The sequence below is a fragment of the Larus michahellis genome, chromosome 3, assembly GCF_964199755.1.
Source record: "Larus michahellis chromosome 3, bLarMic1.1, whole genome shotgun sequence".
In the NCBI taxonomy this organism is placed as follows: domain Eukaryota; kingdom Metazoa; phylum Chordata; class Aves; order Charadriiformes; family Laridae; genus Larus; species Larus michahellis.
The window spans coordinates 75,009,854-75,025,992 of NC_133898.1; the positions used below are offsets into that span (position 1 = coordinate 75,009,854).

Sequence of the window (16,139 nt, forward strand, 5' to 3'; positions counted from 1 at the left end):
ATGCACATTATCCTAGCTACACAGGGAAGCAGAAAGCTGCTTCCCGTGATACCACCTAGCAGATCTGAAGGATGGCAGTTTTAGGCCCCGGGGAGCTGGGCAGGACACCCCCTCCTGCACAGCCCTCTGCATCCACGCACCCCAGAGTACTGACCAGACAAATGCCACAGCTCAGCTCGGCCTTTCGTTAGAAAGCTTTGTTGGTATCTACACCTCCCTGGGGTCCACTAAGTCAGTGTGTCAGAAAACATGGATGTTCCAATCTCCTCCCTGCTGCCAGCAACCTGTTTCGATTTTCCTAATACTCTGAAGTGTAGGGCAGTTTTTCCCACCCTGGTCTTTTAGGGAATATTCTTCAGGAATAAGGTTTTAAGGTTTTAATTTCTCTCTTTTAAGCAGCATTTTATTTTAAATTGCTCACAGTGCAAATTGTTATCTCCTGTGCATATTAGCTGTGAAACTACAGCTCAGGGATGGGAATCTCAGGAGGTTTGTCTTGTACTGTTTTCCCTTTGTTTTCCTCCCACCCCTGTGCAGACTGATGAAAGATAAAACTTTATTCTTTAGGTTCCCCCAGACCTGCCATTTGTCATGTTGGTCCTTGTGAAACATTTCAATCTTTTGTGTATTAGCAAAAAAGCCCACTGAAACAAATGAAAAACTCCCATAACTATTAAAACCAAAACTTCAGGATCCCCCTGACATCAAAGGCTGTCTATCTATGGGCCTTAGCATGCACTGGATAACAAGTTCCCAGTGAAGAGAGGAGCTGAAACTGGCTTGAGCCTCTCACTTCTCTGCCCACATATATAAAGACAGGGGCTTTAGATTTCTCCAGCGAGAAGCAGCGACTGAAGCAGAGTGAGGGCAATGTTTTGTTTCCCATGTAGTCTACATCACAGAGAAAGGCTGCTGTGTACCACATGCTTGTCTGCTGTTTAACTCAGAAAAGGGAACATCTGACCGCTCCCTCCAGAACACTGGAATATTAGCCGATTAAATGCAAAAGGAGCACAGGTTTAAAAAACTTTTTAATTTCTGTTTGATCTGCATTCCAAAACAATTCAAATGTGTTCCATTTACTGTAAAAAAAGAGAGGCAAGTGTTTCAGAAATTTAATGCCAAGTTTAACCTGATTCACTATACAGCACAAGCTTGCCAGTTTTATGGCATAAGTTTTTTTTTAAAAAAAAACACCCCGCCCCCCCCAAACTCTTTATTAACCTTTCGTGCCAGAAATGTGCATTTTAGCTATGTTCGATTATGGACGGTACATTAATCCATCCAGCAGAAGTAACATCTGGACAGAGGTCAGGTAAACTCTACGCTTTCTCATAGTGGCGAACAGCAACCACATCACCAAAGGTGAGAGTCTGCAAGTCCAAGGAAAAGACAGACATGTTAGATGCTGGACCATTTTCTGTAATGACTTAACACATATTCAGAAGTCCATGCTAGAGCAAGGTTGTTCTACATTATGTAATTTATAGAAAAAACAAGTTGGTCTCGATTTTTAAATGAACAAGCGGCAAAACCTCGAAGTTATGGATCCCATAATAAACACAACTTTCTCCTTGCTACTTTCAAACCCAAGAAGCACATAATGCACATGTACAAGGCAACTAAAGTGAGACTAGAAATGACTATTTAATTTTTCTAATTTTGTGAGTGCAATTTCTTAAATACAGCATTGTTTTAATACAGATTTAACACTTATTTTCCCAAAGCTGATCACATTGCAAAATGTGCAGTCTAAAAATCCAAGTCTTCTATACACATAATTCTATACTATTATGCATAGGCATGTACTTAAGGAGAACCTTGTATTAAAATAAATGCAATTCTGTGACTTATGTGGCTAGAGCTACTAAGTATTTTCATTTCTGCAGTCGTGCAGAACACTAACCACAGTATGTGAGCTTTGGAGGTATTTCCTGAAGTGGAACAGGGCATCTTGCCACATTCAGATTTCCAAAGGAAAAGGTTTTCTGTATAGATGTGTAGCTGTTTCCAAAAAGCAAAGCATGTATTTTCCCTCAAATTGCTCATTACATTGTGTTGTTCTGACAGTATGCTTTAAGGCTTTAATTATTTGGAAGTCTCCATCCATACAGATACTCTCCAAAGTATTTAGAAAACTAGCTAACTGGTTTTCTCCAACAGCCAAGTCACATAGATTAGTCAGCTGAAGAGGGGTTTTTTTTTGAAATTTACATCTCTGAGCCAAAATTAAGCACGAGAAGTGCCACCCTGGACATAAGATATAGTAATTTACACCTTTTATTCACCCCATACTTCTGTGCCTGAAAAGTCAGGACAGGAATGTGAATTTAAAACAAGACTTTTCTTCACACAATTGTTTATCACATTTTTTCAACAAGATAGAAGGAATAAACCATTTATTATTAAATATGAAAATGCTATTACCTCCTGCAATATTGTAATTTTATTTTCCTAGGAAACCACTTGTTCTGTGTAATTAAATATTATTTATGCATGTGTATTTAAAACGAGTTTTTAAAGAAATCTAAATTAGCACTGGCAACAGATCATTGCCGATATAATCAAGAAGTTTGTATCTTTTCCAGTTCACTGGGACCTTTTTTTTTTTTTTTTGCTTGGGCATTTCCACAAAGTCTAAAAAGAACATATACACTCTGGAAATCGACAGGTTGGGCCACCTAAAACCACTAGCAATTTTTCAGTTGTCAGTAAAATAAGACATAAAATAAAACGAAATAAATATTTGAAAAATCTCCACTACCTTTCTCCACCAATTATTTTAAGGGTTTGTGTATAAGTAACACTATCTGTTCATAAAGCTCGAGGAGATAAATGTGAGGAGGGTTAGCGGTGTATGTGAATGCTCAGTGAGCTTCATACTTACCATTACCATTTTGCCATCCTTGATTTCTCTCACAAAGTTTGTCTCTTTGCCGTCCCACTTCTGTACGTGCACTAGCTTGTCTCCATCCAGGGTCACAACTGACTGGGAGATACCAAGAAACACAAAGACAGTCATTTATTGGGGCTGTTTGGGATTCTGCTCACACATTCAGCATGCACTATTCTATTGAATTCTCTTCAATAGATGGATGTGGATGTAGAATGATAAAGTAGTCCCAGTCATTTTAAAGCCAAGCCCATGAATCATCCTCATTTTAAGCATGAACTCCATACAATTCTTGTTTGTGTCAAAGGATGAAAAAAGTTGTTTTCTGTGAGTTCCAGGCTCACAAGAACCGCTGTTTCAGATGTGCGCTGGGATAACGTTTATCATAAGCCCCCAAAGTCGCAGGGAAGAAGGCGTTTCCCCATTTCGACTGGAAAAGGTTATGCCAAATGATACTTGGATTGAAAGAAAAACGGGCAAACACAATTCTTGGACACAGGAAGGCAGACAGACAGGGGGCTGGCGACATAACACACAGCTTCAGACAAGACATGGCGTAAGCGGGGGCAAGTAAGATGCAATCTTGTCTTTTTTTTTTTTTTCCTGTCCCTCACAGTGCTACAACTGGCAGTAGCAGAAGTTACTTTTTTTTTTTTTTTTCCTTTGACCCCACCAAAGATACAGCGGCGGGGGCGGGCACGAAAAAGGGCAAAAAGTAGCCACTGCAGCCCGAGAGTTCACTTACTTTGCAGTTTCTGTCGTCGGGGGTAGTTTCATCAAATTCCTCTCCAAGTTTAAAGCTGATTTCTGTGTTTTTGAAAGTGCTTTGAGTCCTGATCACGACTTTGTCCCCCTCGCTGCTGATAATCACAGTGGGTTTAGTCACATTCCCCACCTGCCGTGTTGCAAACCCCACTCCTAGACCATCAAGGGGAAAAAACAGAGAAATTCATCAGGTTTTTTTTTACATTCTTTTTTTTTTTTTTTTGGCCACACATCGAGGTACAGAAATCTCTACAGCTTTAAGATATCACAGAGAAACGCTGCTTTTTGCTTCGCTTGTGCCCTTAGAGCTAAAGGATCCATAAGTACGCACACATATAAAGATTTTTTTTTTTAATTTGTTTTTTGTTTTTTGAGGACGGTGCTAAATTCCACATCTCCCGAACATACCGCTGCCCCCGACCTCCACCCCGGGCCGTACCTACCCAGCGCCTTCATGTACTCGTCGAAGTTGTGGCTGTCCACCAGCTTCCAGGTGGCGCAAAAAGCCTCGACCATGGCGGCGGCCGCCCCTTTCCCGGGTACCGATTCCCTCTGGACCCGGGCGGGAGAGCCGCTGCCTTCCCGCATTTAAAGCCGGCGCCCGGCGGGGGGTCGGGAGGCGGTGGGGTTGCAGCGGCCCGCCCCCCCCGAGGACAGGGGCCTCCGGCGGCGGGGAGCGACCTCCCCCGAGGGGGAGGTCGCTCCCCGCCGCCCCCGCCGCCGGGGAAGGGACGCGGCGGGGGGATCCCCGGTCCAGGGAAAGGGATCAGCACGGCTCCTCCCTCACCTGAGGCTCGGCAGGGGCTCCCACCGACATCTCGTCTCTTAATTTTTTATGTTTTTTAAAATTTTTTTCTTTTTTTTCAGAAAGCAGCCTGTCTCCGTGGGACGTGTCAGCTTTTCCACGGCTTGGGGTGGATTCAGGAGTCAGCACCGAGCTCTTCGAGCTCTCCCAGCGAAACGTTGGGGGACTAAGCCAAAGAGGCTTGCCGTGATGTAGGAACAAAACCTCAACAGCAGTCCAGCCATACGAAATAGAAATAATTATGGATATTTTGCTAATAATTTTAAATTTGACTGTCATTTGCATTTCTTTCAGGCTCTTGTAGTATGGTACGTTCTTTGGGTGAAGGGCAAGTGATGCTTCTGATGGGATTTTAATTTAATTTGCCACTTTTTCACTTGTCCTCAGAAAGAATTAACCCCTCTCTGAATTAACCCCAGGAATATAATCCTAATTCCTTTTATCACACAACACAATTTTCATTAGTCTTGATAACCTAAGGGTATGAACTAGCAAATCTGTTTCTCTTTAGCCTTCCGTCCGGTTGCTCTGAAGTACCAAGAGAGACACAAACTGCCCTCCTGTAGCTGCTCAGTTGACAGAATGTCTGAATTCCTCTTCTGATCTGCCCTTCTGAGACATTTCGGCAGTGCTCAGAGCACCAGGGAGAGCAAGAGCATCACTGGAAGTAACAGACCAGCAATTGTTGTTCATGAGGCTGAAAGGAATCAAGTCCCTTTTTTTTTGGTCAAAGCTGAGTAATGCTGTGTCTCCAAAGTTTGCACAGAACACCAGCCGTACTGGTGCGTCTCATATGCATGTCCATAACGTGATGTCTGCAGCTGGCCAAACCCTCTGTAATGAATGAGGAATATGCTTTAACTGGCACTGTCACAGCACGGGGCACACGGGGTTGATACTGTGCACGGGTATGGTCCCTGACTCCAGCTCAGTTTGGGAATTCTGTTTCCTCGATACAGTAACATTATCAAGTATTTAGTGGTGTTCACCACCCCTAGCCGAACTCTGCAGCCATGGCCTCGCAGAGCTTCATCACCGCTACCCAGCCAGCTGACATGCAAGGACACGCAAACTGACCTCGCCACTCACCTACTTCATCTGAGATGCATCAAATTAAATCCTAAATTATTTTACCAATATCCTCATGAACTGACAGTGTCTCCTCCCCCAGGAGAGATGGAATTATCTGCTCATATAGATTCTGTTCGCAGAAGTGCTGATCCTTGTGGTGCAGATGTGCGCACAGAGCTCTTTATGCTTGTTGTGTAGAACCAGCCTCACAGATTTGTGTGATATAAAACTCCTGAAAGTGATTCTGTGCCACTGCCCGTAGCTGGACTCTTCAGGGACACTTCTGCCTTGCACTGTCTTCCACACAGCACTGCAACCTGGCCCTTGGGAGGTAGCCACTTCAGGATCCTTCATAATTCAAGCAATCATACCTACACTGATGGCTCAGTTCTACCAGGATTTCTCAACACACTTCACTAACACAAGTACTTAGGGTTAAGAAAAATATATTCTTTAACACTTTGCACCATGCTTCGGTTGAAAACAGGGTCTGCTAAGATGTTGATATTCCTTCTGCTGCTTAGATAGATTGCCAAAGTCATCATACCAGGTTTTATGCTGGTGAGATCGCACATTTCTGTGTTGGTGATGATTTGGGAGAAGGAAAAATCAACAGCAGGAAATGTTACGTTGTTGACACCTTGTGGGGTGACCAGCCACAGCCAAAAATGTTTCCCATGGCATCTTATGCCCTTTATTTGCTTGTGGATCCTTATGTGAGAGTTGTCTTAATGCCAACAGCTAGTACAAGTCATCATGACCTATATAAATGCTTTGCTATGGCTGGAAGGGAGATCGCAGTGTGAAATGCGCTGACCTGGTGTGCATTCTAGGTTGCTGCACAAGAGGCCAGCTTGGAGTTTGTTTTACATTGTCAGCAGGGTTTGAAGGTCTTAACAGACTGCGTACTCCCCCGTAAAAAGCCCACATGACGAAAGATGTCTCTGGAGATTCTTCTCTGAACACTCAGGGACATGTTCTCGTTTACACTAAACTCTTCACACCACCGGAGCAGTGTAACGAGGCACATCTGAATTCTCTTTGCAAGGCCTGCTTGAAAGATGAAAACGCTGTGGCAAGACATCCCTGTGTAATAAGTAATCCTTGCTTCCAAAGGCCATCTAGGGTGAATGTGGGATGGCCCTAACCTTCAGCCTTTGAATACAGGACACAAAAACTGCTTTTGGCTACCTTTCCCCCCCTGTTATATCCCTGCTTCGCATGCCCTCAGGCATTGGGAGCATGAGGCTCTCAGCCTCCTTCAGCCTTCTTTCAGTCCTCGGGAAAAAAAAAAATCACTTTTCCAGAAAAAAAAAAGAAAGGCACCACAGGATGGCCACCAGCTCCTGTGGTAGAAGTCTGACCAAGAGGTTCTCTCATGCGTGGATTCCTCATAATCAATGTCAGGAACTGCTGAGCATCTAATCACTGCAGCCAGTCATTAAAGGCTTAGTACTTTGGTTATGGAAAGGTAGTGAAATTGGTGCAGCTCATGTTTGAAGTCAGGTTTATCTATCCTTCTGCTGCATCCCTCTCTGGATCTAACACAGGATCTACACCAATTCAGTTAAACCTACCCTTTCACCATCCTTGCAGTGCAATAGCCAGGAATAACGTATTACTCTGTAGAGTTTGATCAGTAGTTAAGGGGATACTATGTTATCAGACCTTCAGATAATTTAGTGACAGCTTCATTATTCAAACATTCCTGTGTTCAAGGAGACAAAGGCCCTGGAACTGCAGAGCATTTTGTACCCATGAGTGCAATAAAGGGTAGCAGTGACATCAGGGTCTAACTCCCCCGGTATGAAAGAAGATATAGGTACTCAAAGGCCTTTTAGGTATTGAATCCCGTCGGAAATCCAACATGATTCAGGCTCCTAACTCACTTAGGCACGTTGGTAATCTCTCAGCATCCTGAAACATATAAGGGGTTACTTCTGAATGAAGGAAATTGAAAATAATATGTAGCTGAAAGTAGAAGAGATTTCCTTCATTTGTGGACAGCAGACTAGGGCATTCTCAGCACATTTTAACCTTGTTTGAAGCCCTGCTGTGAATCTCTGTGCAGCTTTGATCTCAGTGTAGTGCAGAAATGACCAGATTTTAGTAGCTACTGTGTCAGATGGGATGATGTTGCTTCAGGGATGAGTGTGATTTGATTTTTAGTGCTGCAGAAAAACCTAATGTCAAACAGGGCAGTAGAATGTCCTTAACTAAAATTATCTCATGTGTCCTCTAGCTGTCTAAGACATTTGCTGCCCCCCCCCCCCCGTAATAAAAATAAACTATCTCAGTGCTGGCGGTGAGTCACAGAAAATCACTAGGTTTACTCTATTGATGGGCAGCTCTATAGAAATCCCAGTTTAAACAAAAGTGGTAAATGCCTTACAGAGAAGACGCCCAATTATGCAGCTGCAAAAGCAAGTGGTTGCAGAATGGCCTCAGGTACAAAGCAGCTGTGTGAATCCAGCCTCACGCTGCGTAAATGCCATGGGAAGGGCTTTGCTAGAACTGCAGATCAGATGATCGGCAGGGTGCAAGGTGATGCAGGCCAGAGCAGGGAAGAGGTGTTTATACCGTATCCCTTCTAAGCACATGGCACACCTTAGGCAAAGCTTAGGAGCACGTTCAGCAGGTTTCCTGCCACTGTAAAAGCTCAACCAAAATAATGGCAGGGCAGGCTAACATTAGAGCACAAGTCATGTTAAGGTCTAATTCTGGTGTCTCTTGCTAATCGGTGGAAACGAAGTGGTCTGTGATCATGCATTTCATTCTTGTGGACTCCCTCTTAGGTTACACATTGGTGTGACATGAGATTAAGAGAGTCCTGGAAAGTAAATACCCGCTAATACCTCATTATGAACTGTTAGACATTTATTCGGATTGGTTTAAGCTGAGAGGACAGCTGGTCTACAATGGTTTAAAGAAGGAAGCAAATACTACTAAATATCTCTAGAGTCTTCTCTGCTTTCTTAAAGGCATTTGGGCGGTTGTTGTCTGTTATCAAATATTACTATATCTACCATTTAGAGGACTCAAGCCAGAGGCCTCAAAGAATTAGCTTGCGCTAAAACCAGACACCTTCCTGTCTCCAGTTCTATTTATTGAAGATGCGGGTTTTTTTAACTTTGTACCGTTAGGCCTTTGGTTATTTTAATATTTGTCTTTGCTTTCTTTTGTGTTTAAGAGTAGAAAAACTACTTAAAAGCCTCTAAAATGTAACAGAAATATCTGATACTGGGTGTCACTTACAATAGCTGTCTAGTTATTGTAAAATCAATACATGAAATCAGCTTTCCAGCCTTACAATTTCTGCATGACCAAATGTACGATCATACACTGAGGAAGAAGGAAATACAGTCTTATAAATAAACAACTGACTATTTCGGGGGTAATAATGACTCGCAGAAATTTAGAAGGCATATGAATAAGCAGAACATGCTAAATTAAAATAATCCTTGTGTGCATAAATGGAAAAATACACATGGGTTTAAGGAGATTAGATGACTTGCATTTGACTTGCTGCAACTGATTCTGGAAGACTTGTGTAGATTTGGTGTTCAGAGCAGCCTGGTGAGAACATTAGTGGAGCAGAAACACACTGTATTAAGGTCCAAGGATTCTGTATTATAACAAAGGTAGGGAATGATTTTTATCATGATCAATACAAATGTTATGGTATTAAAGGTACAGGTGATCTCTAAATGTCATTCTCTTTCTGTAGCCCTAGTACACGCCATGGAGGCTGTCTAAAACTTAGTAAGTGCAACTATTTGGAATTCAGTATAATCAGTCTCAAGCTAAATCCTTGTAGCATAACAAAAGACAACTTTGCAGTCTGCAGTGCTGGATTTAAGAAACTTTTGGAATAGCTCAATGTACTTTCAATGTCCATACTGAAGCACCTCATTGCTGTGATATCCTGAAATCACTCCCAATACCATTTGAGATTTAGACAAAAAGTAATGTCAGCTTTATTTGACTGAATTACAAATTTAAGAAAATGACTACTAAATTTGGAAAATGGATGCAAAGTTACAACTCAGCTCATTAACTACCTGCATTTGGATATTCCCAGGCTTGTCCTCTGTTCCACTTGGCTATGGACTGACAGGACAGAGTCACAGCCTGCTGGAGCCCGAAGTGATCCTTCAGATGCAGCTGGAGCCACACTCCTGTGCGTTTGTCTCCTCTAACTTGGAATCTCTCACCTGGAGCAAGCTGTTTCCTCTGAAGGTCTAAACTGGCAGTGGGTTACGGGGAATGTTAATGCACCCCCGAGAAATGTTTGAATTCCACAGTCTTGATAAATAATTTAATTAGGTTATCAATTTATGGGCGTGTTGTTGATGAAAAAATGCTTGACACAGACCAGGCTAACTTGATTCATTCAAGAATACCCTCCTTTACATATTGGTTTGTGACCAAGTGTTGAGTCATTTCTGAGTTTTCATGAGTCTAAATATGTAAACTTCCTGGAACACAAAATTCTAGAGCAACTTGAAGATAGCTCATTACTAGCTTTAAATAGGGACTAGTACCAAGACAAAGTTGGTGAAAACTTTGGTCATCCCAGCTGTTTGGAGACAATCCCAGAGAAACAGAAATAAGAGTGGTCTCTTCAGTCTGGTACACAAAAATCCAGTCACTGGAAATTAAGCCTAGAGAAATTTATATTAAAAATGCAGTACATAATAGCTGTGAGGAGGCTTAACCCCTTGACCAACTTTCAAACTGCCTTACTGGACTTTTCATCCCTGCAAGTTTGTAAACTATGCTAACAACCACAGCTATTAGACACAATGCAGGAAGTAATTCAGAGAAGTTCCATATCCTGGATTATGCAAGACATCACATGAGATGGTCACAATGAGCAAGTCTAAACCAGGAAACTTAAAAATATATCCCACTTGCTGAGTGTGGGTTCGTACTTTGCCAAATCCAGAGTCTACTATGGGAAAAGATGCAGAAATGCACAGAAAGGAAAACAGGCATGTAGTCCCTGCATGGATAATCATGGGACTCACGTTCTGTACTGTACTGCAGCAAGTGCCAGTGGGGAAGTACTGATACATCCATGCTTTCTTTAATTCTATATATCCACATGTACATGTTTTAAAAGATTTCCTCCTCAGTGAGGCGGTGGTAAACATAACCCAGACCCTCTATGTATCAAGAAATCCTTAACTAATCTTGTAATAGTTAAACAAGACTTCTAATAGCATCTTCTTCAGACCTTTGACACTTTCTTGAGTGGCTGATCAGCACTGCAGCCAGAGCTCAGAACATCCAGAGTCCAGAGCCAGCGGAGGGTGCAGGAGCAGGCTGACTCGCTCGCACCATGACTGGCTCAGCTCTTCTGCTAAAAGAAGGGCAACAGAGAGGAAACATGGCACAACTTTCACGCCTTTAACTCCATGTCACTGTCCTTTGTCTCCCCTGCCTTTAAATGTATTCCTTCTTACATGTCAGCATTTCATTTGAACCTATATAAATTTACCTAGAAGTTTCCACTCATAACACCCCACGTTAAAAAAAAAGAAACCAACAAAGATGCAAAATCAAGAGTTCAAAGGCTGTCTGAAAGAACATGCCTGAAAGAAACTTATTTCAGCACTTTCTTACATTGCAACACCATTTCTATTTGCATAATCACATGCTATTTTTTTTCTAGAGAAGCTTTCCCTCTCTTAGTGCTCAAGACAAAGACTATTCAGGCACTGGCTCAAGGCTCTTTAATGACTCTGTCTTGATATATAAGATCTCTGCCCAGTACTTGCTGGGAGGAATAGCAATGAGTTGTCCTTCTACCATCTAATTTTACTGAATATGGAGGCAATTAGAGAGATTAGTTTCTTACGTTGGGTGTTTAAAGCACTAACAGTTGATGTTGGGTATAAGCAAGGGACAAGCACTGAAGAAAGGAAGTGAGTAGATGGATGAGAGCTTTGGATGGAGTTAGATGAAATTCAGAGGGATGGCAGGTGGTGGCCAGGGCGGCTGCTGAGGAAAACGGGTCTCCGTGGGCAGCTGCCTGCAGGTGGCTGCTTGGCCGCGGAGGTGGCCATGAGGGTCATGGGGGCTGTGCAGGAGCAACAGCTATGCTGGAGAGCAAGAAGTAATGTTACTGTCAATAAACTGTGTATTAAGGTGGCCAGACGCTGGTGTGGTCCGTGGGGAGGGCGCCTCCGAGGGGAGGTAGGTGCTGCCCGAGGGGGTTTGCGGGCTGGGGGGAGATGGCACATTTCAAGCCCGCTGCCCCCCACGCTTTTGGAGGCGCGGGGAGCTCTGGCGTCTCCGAGCCCCTCCGCAGGAGGAGCCGCCACGGCCGCTCCACAGGACAGCCTCGGGGCGGGAGCGGTGTGATGCGCACGCCGAGGCCGACGCCTGCCCAGGGCGGGCGGGGGTGCCCTCTGCCGGTACCGGCCGGCGCCCCGGAGAGCAACGGCCTTCCTCCCGCCGGCGCTGCCGCAGCTCGCCCTCTTTTTTCAGGTTACAGTTCACACCGAAAGAGGCCGAAAATCTGCCATTTGCGAGGCGCTGCGAGCCGCGGGGCGGATGGGGGCCGCGGCTGTGAGGAAGGCCGTGGGTCTGGAGCGGGCTCGGGCGCCACCTTGTGCCCGCCGGGCGGGAAGCGGCAAGGCCCGGGGCGGGCCGGCCTGTCAGCGTGAGGGCCGCGGAGCCCGCGGGCAAAAGGTGCTCCTGTTCCTTTAGGAAACTGGGTACATTATTAGAAAAGTACTTCAGGAATACCGCAGGGCGTTAACGGCAGTTTACATGCGCCTTCTTTTTTCTTTACTTTGCTGATGTGTCATTTACAAACGTGCCCAAGGGATCTGGAAAACAATAAAATATATAGGGAGGTTAAACCAGTTTCTCACATGTTAGCTTTTCTGTACATTGTGTGATAAACCCTGGGTTTACAGCATCAGTCACTGCACAGCAGATTCCCAGGAATAAAGCACCGGTAAGGATTGTCTAAATCCTCACATCAGGTCCCTTTATATTGGAGATAACTGCTGAATATATGTTTAATCCAGAAAAGCTCACAGCACCCAGGCTTTGTATCACCAGCCAGAAAGCCATTTTCCATCAAACATAAGTGTTGCATTAAAATACGGAGTTAGGACGTGGCACAGGACGGAGCGGAGGAGCGGCCTTCGGGCCTCCTATTGGTCCCAGACATTGTGGGATATGAACTAGTCCCCACCGGGCTGAATATAGAAACAATGCAAAACGCTGAAACAAAATAACAGATATCAACATTTATTGCTAATCACTATCTGAGGTAGAATCAGAGAATCATACAATGGTTTGGGTTGGAAGGGACCTTTAAAGGTCATCTAGTCCAACCCCCCTGAAAGGAGCAGGGACATCTTCAACTAGATCAGGTTGCTCAGTGTCCCTCCCGTCCAACCTGACCTGGAATGTTTCCAGGGATGGGGCATCTACCACCTCCCTGGGCAACTTGTTCCAGTGTTTCACCACCCTCATTGTTAAAAATTCTTCCGTATAGCTAGTCTAAATCTTCCCTCTTTTAGTTTAAAGCCTTTACCCCTTGTCCTATTGCAACAGGCCCTGTTAAAAGGTTTGTCCCCATCTTTCTGATAAGCACCCTTTAAGTACTGGAAGGCTGCAATAAGGTCTCCCCAGAGCCTTCTCCAGGCTGGACAACTCCATAATACGTAGAGCAGCTTCAGGCGGGGAAGGTGAAACTTTTAGGAGTTCTCCCTAGGAAAGGTCACAAGCAGTCATCATGGCAGTACTGGCACCCTAGCCCAATCGCAGGGTGGGGATTTAAACCTGGGTAGGCTGCAAGCCAGGCTTAGACACCTGTTTAAGGACAGAGTTTACAAGTTGAAAATGCTTTTGGCTAGTTCACCCCTCAGTGCCCAAGCCCAGCATCTTTCCTTTGGCCAGGCTGTGTGAGTGAGTTTCCACCGAGGCCTGGGACTCTGCATAGGATATGACACTGGCTCCTGCCGCTGGGCGAGCAAGGAGGCTACAAGGGGCAGCGGGAAGGAGCATCACACATCTCCGAATGGCAGCCCTGCGGACTGGGGAAGCTTCAGCTGGCATTATTTTCCCAAGCCTGTGTAAGCCATTGGAGCAGTGTTCTCAGCGATGCAAGACATTGCCTGTTTGTGATCACCCAACTTTCTGAATACACAGAGACACCAAGGTATTGGACCCTTAGAGAGACCCTTGGAAGTGAAGGTCTCAGCTGGAGACAGCCTTCCTTTCACCAGGCCAGCTCGCACCCTCTTCGCACTTCACTCCCAAGCAGCTACCTCCCAGCTGGTTTTGAGGTCTCTTAAAGCTGTCTCCCTCCACTTGTTTGCACAAGGTACCAGGCAGGCTGAGGATCCCACTAGATGGCAGGACAGTTTAAGCCCTTGCTGTTTCTACCCAAACCACTTCTGAGCATGTGCCCTAGGACCCCAGTGGGCTCAGCTCCACTGATCTGTGCTCTGTGGACCCTGGGGATCCCACACGCACCACCATGGGTCTGGCGTTTATGCTGGCTGAGCACAGCAAATATGGCCTGTGCCACACTGGTGGAGAAATTACGCAAAAATCTCTGCTCAATTCATTTTCATGGGTTTCATCATACATAGAGCACCAGAAGACAGAAGAGAGGAAGATGAAGCAGTCCCAAGTAATTTCCTAAATCTTGAAACATTTCTTTTTGTACATATGATACATAAAGGATATTTAGAATGCATGACGATAAAGTGTAAACCTCTTCTAGCCACTGCTCTGTTGTAATTTTTAACTAATGCAAGTGCAGTTATATTATTTTGTATGATCACCATCGTGTGAAAGCTACACAACAGAGAAGTGGCCACTGTGGGTCAGATCGCAGGTCCATATAACTAAATATGTTGTGTTGGATAGTGCAAATATATATGACGTTTCCACTGACCAGTCTCCTTGCCTCCAAGCATTTTTGCTCACGTTCCAAGTTGGGAGAAATTTTCTGTATGATTAGTAACTCATGACTTATAAACTAAAGTTAGATATAATTCACACTGTGGTTAGTATAAAACCAAACGGTGTTTTCAGTGATAACTAGATCTGGCCTGCACATTACTATACTATCAATGATTTGGAAATTTCTTTTAAAATATACCACCTTGCAAACTGCTTTGCCACTCATTTTATCCATCCGAGCTCAGCCTATGCAGTATTATATCAGAATGATGGTATATGGCACAGATGGAGACAGCTGAATGAGGAATCGTACCAAATAAGCTTCATTTTAAAAAATGCTTAATTACTTCTCTTAATCTTTTTAAATGAGAACATTCTAATAATCAGTCCCCTACCTCAAAACCTATTTAGTCCTTTATTGCCTTCCAGATAACAAATTGAACTTTGCTCATTTATAGTAACAAAAGATGCGCCTCAGCATGTTTATCCACCTCTTACTTGGGGCTTCTGATGAAGGGCGCTGACCCAAAGAAAATTACCTTCTTAATGACAACTGGAAAAGCTTGAGGCCAATTTTCTGTATATTCAAAGTACCTAAATTGTTTTATATTTGCACAATGAAGTTACTGAGGGGGGTAGGTGTCCTGCCTTTTCTTGTTTCTTTTTTTAATATGTAGAGTGGCTAAGGATGAATAATTGCTTCATTAAGTTCTAAAATTTGGAGACAATAAAGTTACCGTTTTTGTTTTGTACTAAATGAATTTCTTTGCTCTATAAAAGCCCAGGATAGTGCCGTATACTGATGAAAAAGATGCTATTACCTGTGCCACAATTGCAGGAATGGAAATTGGGATTAATGCATTATAATACCAGATTAGCCTTAATAGAAGTTTGCCGCCGTAATTTATCAAGGTAATTAAGTATGTACCTAATTTTAGGCACTAAGTAGTTCTATTGACTTCACTGAGACTAGTCTGCATTTAAAGTTAAGCATGTTTTAAAATACTCTGCTGATTCAGGGCCATAACTTTGTTACCCTGTGGATTAAGAGAATGCACTGTCATCAATATCCATTATTGGAGCTAATGGGAGGGTGGTATAGCCTGGGTAATGGTTGAAACTGGATAAACCGGCTCAGTGAGAAATGTATTCAGAAGCACTTTATTTTCTCTTTACAGGTTCAGCCAAAGTTTAGTAGGACTACTAAGTATCTTCAAGATACTAACAAGAAAATGGACCACAGCTTTCCCAATTTTAGCTGTGTTTAAGATAGTTTCCCTGCCTACACCCTGGACTACTGGACAGCATGGCATAGAGACCCCCAGACAACTCCAAAGGGGCTCGCTCCTGTCTGGCTGAGTCAAGCGTAATACACAACTAACAAATTCTTCTGGACCAAAGTCTATATGACACAATGTCTCCCACATCAACCAGTGTTTGTGGTTCCATGTATACTGGTCAAAAATACACAGCTCGCTCAGATCTGGAAAGGTTTATTTGACAAAATCCAGGGTATAACTAGATACTCATCTTCTATATCTGAGCTGACTACAGAGGAGCTCTCTTCTTGCAGCCTGGACTAACAATTGTTTAGACACAAACTGTACATGCATGTGGCAAAGATGTGTTTCTGCATCTGCAACTTGGTTAATCTGCAACTAGATAATA

At 43.8% G+C, this 16,139-nt stretch overlaps 1 protein-coding gene across 1 annotated transcript; it reads right to left on the bottom strand.

The window, feature by feature from the left end:
• Nucleotides 1-1,013: 1,013 nt before the first annotated feature.
• On the bottom strand, nucleotides 1,014-4,454 carry FABP7 (fatty acid binding protein 7). Its single transcript, XM_074580847.1, has 4 exons — nucleotides 4,102-4,454; nucleotides 3,639-3,811; nucleotides 2,888-2,989; nucleotides 1,014-1,373 (listed from the first exon to the last, which is right to left on the bottom strand). The coding sequence occupies exons 1-4, from the start codon at nucleotides 4,244-4,246 to the stop codon at nucleotides 1,323-1,325; spliced, it is 471 nt and encodes a 156-aa protein (XP_074436948.1). The 5' UTR covers nucleotides 4,247-4,454; the 3' UTR covers nucleotides 1,014-1,322.
• Nucleotides 4,455-16,139: the final 11,685 nt, after the last annotated feature.